At 49.6% G+C, this 2500-nt stretch overlaps 1 protein-coding gene across 1 annotated transcript in view; it reads right to left on the bottom strand.

The window, feature by feature from the left end:
- Positions 1–2500, bottom strand: part of LOC135460888 (tenascin-X-like) — a gene marked incomplete at its 3' end in the record, with an annotated part of 65255 nt that overhangs the window by 30960 nt on the left and 31795 nt on the right. The window contains exon 20 of the mRNA XM_064737855.1: positions 1612–1866. Coding sequence (XP_064593925.1) covers positions 1612–1866 — 255 coding nt within the window. The remainder of the gene's footprint in view (positions 1–1611; positions 1867–2500) is intronic.

The following is a 2500-nucleotide window of genomic DNA, read 5'->3' as shown; positions in this document are numbered from 1 at the left end:
ATCCATCCATCCATCCATCCATCCATCCATCCATCCCTTCTTCCCACCACATACCCAACATCCAACACAACCCCCTAGACCGTCTCACATCAATCCGTCTGTCTGTTTCTGGCCACATGTCTCCATGTGTTCCAGCCTCCCACATCCATTTCCCATGGGCACCCTTCCATTCGTGTATCACTGGAACCATCCTTGATGGACAGAGGATGAAGGAAGCATGGCAGGACAGATGGATGCATGATAACCTATAGATGATGGTGATGGCGATTCATGGTAGATGAAGATGATGGAGGACAATGGGTAATTGATGGTTCCTGCTGCTGATGGTGGATGATGGATGATGGGAGGTGCGGGTCAATGGGTTGGTGGAAGGGTTGATGGTTGATCAGATGGTGCTGAGTCAACGGCTGCCTGCAGCCATCCATCCATCCATCGTTGATGAATGAAGAATGATCAGTGCGTGGATGGAGGAACATATGGCTGGGAGATGATTGAGGAATGATGATGATGATGGTGATGGTTATACATGGTAGATAAAAAAAATGGATGATAATGACGGATAATAAATAGATCATGATGAATAGTGGACAGCAAATGTCGGTCACCAGGCCAGTGGAAGGGTCAATGTTTGAATGGTGCCCAAGTCAGTTGGTGCTCACTGACAGATGGGGATGGAATGGGAGTGGGATCTCTTCATCCATCCATCCATCCATCCATCCATCCATCCATCCATCCACCCATCCACCCATCCACCCATCCATCCATCCATCCATCCATCCATCCATCCATCCATCCATCCATCCACCCATCCACCCATCCATCCATCCATCCATCCATCCATCCATCCATCCATCCGTCCATCCATCCATCCATCCACCCATCCATCCATCCATCCATCCATCCATCCATCCATCCACCCATCCATCCATCCATCCATCCATCAATCCATCCATCCATCCATTCATCCATCCATCCATCCACCCATCCACCCATCCATCCATCCATCCATCCATCCATCCATCCATCCATCCCTCATAAATGGATGGAGAACGATCAGTGTGTGGATGGAAGAATGGATGGACGGGTGATGACTGAGGAATGATGATGATGATTGAAGAATGATGACGATGATGGTGGCGATTACACATGATCAATAAAAATTATGGATGATAATGATGGATAATAGATGGATGATGATGATGATGATGATAGTGGACAGCAAATATTGGTTACCAGGCCAGTGGACGGGACAGTGGTTGATTGGATGGTGCCCAAGTCAGTGGGTGCTCACTGACCGATGGGGATGGAATGGGAGTGGGATCTCTTCATCCGTCCATCCATCCACCCATCCATCCCTCCATCCATCCATCCATACATCCATCCATCCATTGATCCATCCATCCATCTGTCCTTTCATCTCCTGAACCTTTAATTTCAGCACTTATTATTTACCCATCCAGCTAACCATGGGTCATACCAAGCTCCTTTTCCTTCAAATCCTTCTTTAGTCTCACACTGCATTGGGTCGTCAAACTATTCAAACCATCCATCCATCCATCCATCCATCCATCCATCCATCCATCCATCCATCCCTCTGAACCTCCATCTCACCTGTGATAATGTCAATAGAGACACGGTCGATCTTCTTCCTGCCCCAGAGCCCGTAGAGGTGGAAGCGGTACCGGCGGGACGGGGACAGCCCTGGCACTGTCACCCAGCGGGAGCCGCCATCGATGGGCAGGGCCTGGGGCTGGCCCTGGGCATCCCGGTACTGCAGCGTGAAGGAGTCAAAGGAGCCCTCGGGGACGCTCCACTGCAGCCCCACAGAGCTGGGGGTGACACCAGACACCCTCAGGTCTCCCAGTGCTGGAGTGGCCTCAGGTGTGGGGGCCTCAGTTTGGGGTTTCTCCTGCTGTGGTTCCTCTGTGGGCAGGGCCTGTTCCTCTGGCTCTTCTGAAGCTCCTATTGAGGGGATATTATTGGTTCTTTCCATCCAAACAACCATCCAACACCTACCAACCGACTCATTTATCCTCACTTCCATATTATAGGCCATTCATTCTGCTAACCATTCTTCCATCCATCCATCCATCCATCCACAACACATTTTACATCATCTCCTTCTTTAATCTCACTCTCCCTTTGACCATCCAACACCTGAACCATGGATCTGATCAGATCTGCTCTATCAAGTAAGCATCAATCTGCTGTAAAAAACATCACACATCATCCATCTTCTTCAGTCCTGTTTCCTTCAGGCAGACCTTGAATCCAATTCTCCATCTACAATTTCATTGCCATGCACGTCCCAAACCCACGACATAGAGCAGCCACTGGCTCAGCCATAAATCCACTGTCCATCCTTCCATCCATCCATCCATCCATCCATCCATCCATCCATCCTTTCCTGTATTCCTCCATCCCTGCATCACTCCACCCCTTCCTCCAATCACCCAATCGTCCAGCCCTTCATCCCTCCATCACTGCATATATCCATTAT

Source organism: Zonotrichia leucophrys, unplaced genomic scaffold, assembly GCF_028769735.1.
Source record: "Zonotrichia leucophrys gambelii isolate GWCS_2022_RI unplaced genomic scaffold, RI_Zleu_2.0 Scaffold_117_141768, whole genome shotgun sequence".
NCBI classification, from domain to species: Eukaryota; Metazoa; Chordata; class Aves; order Passeriformes; family Passerellidae; genus Zonotrichia; species Zonotrichia leucophrys.
The sequence above is the reverse complement of the archived record's forward strand: the minus strand, read 5'-3'. Positions and strand labels throughout refer to the sequence as shown.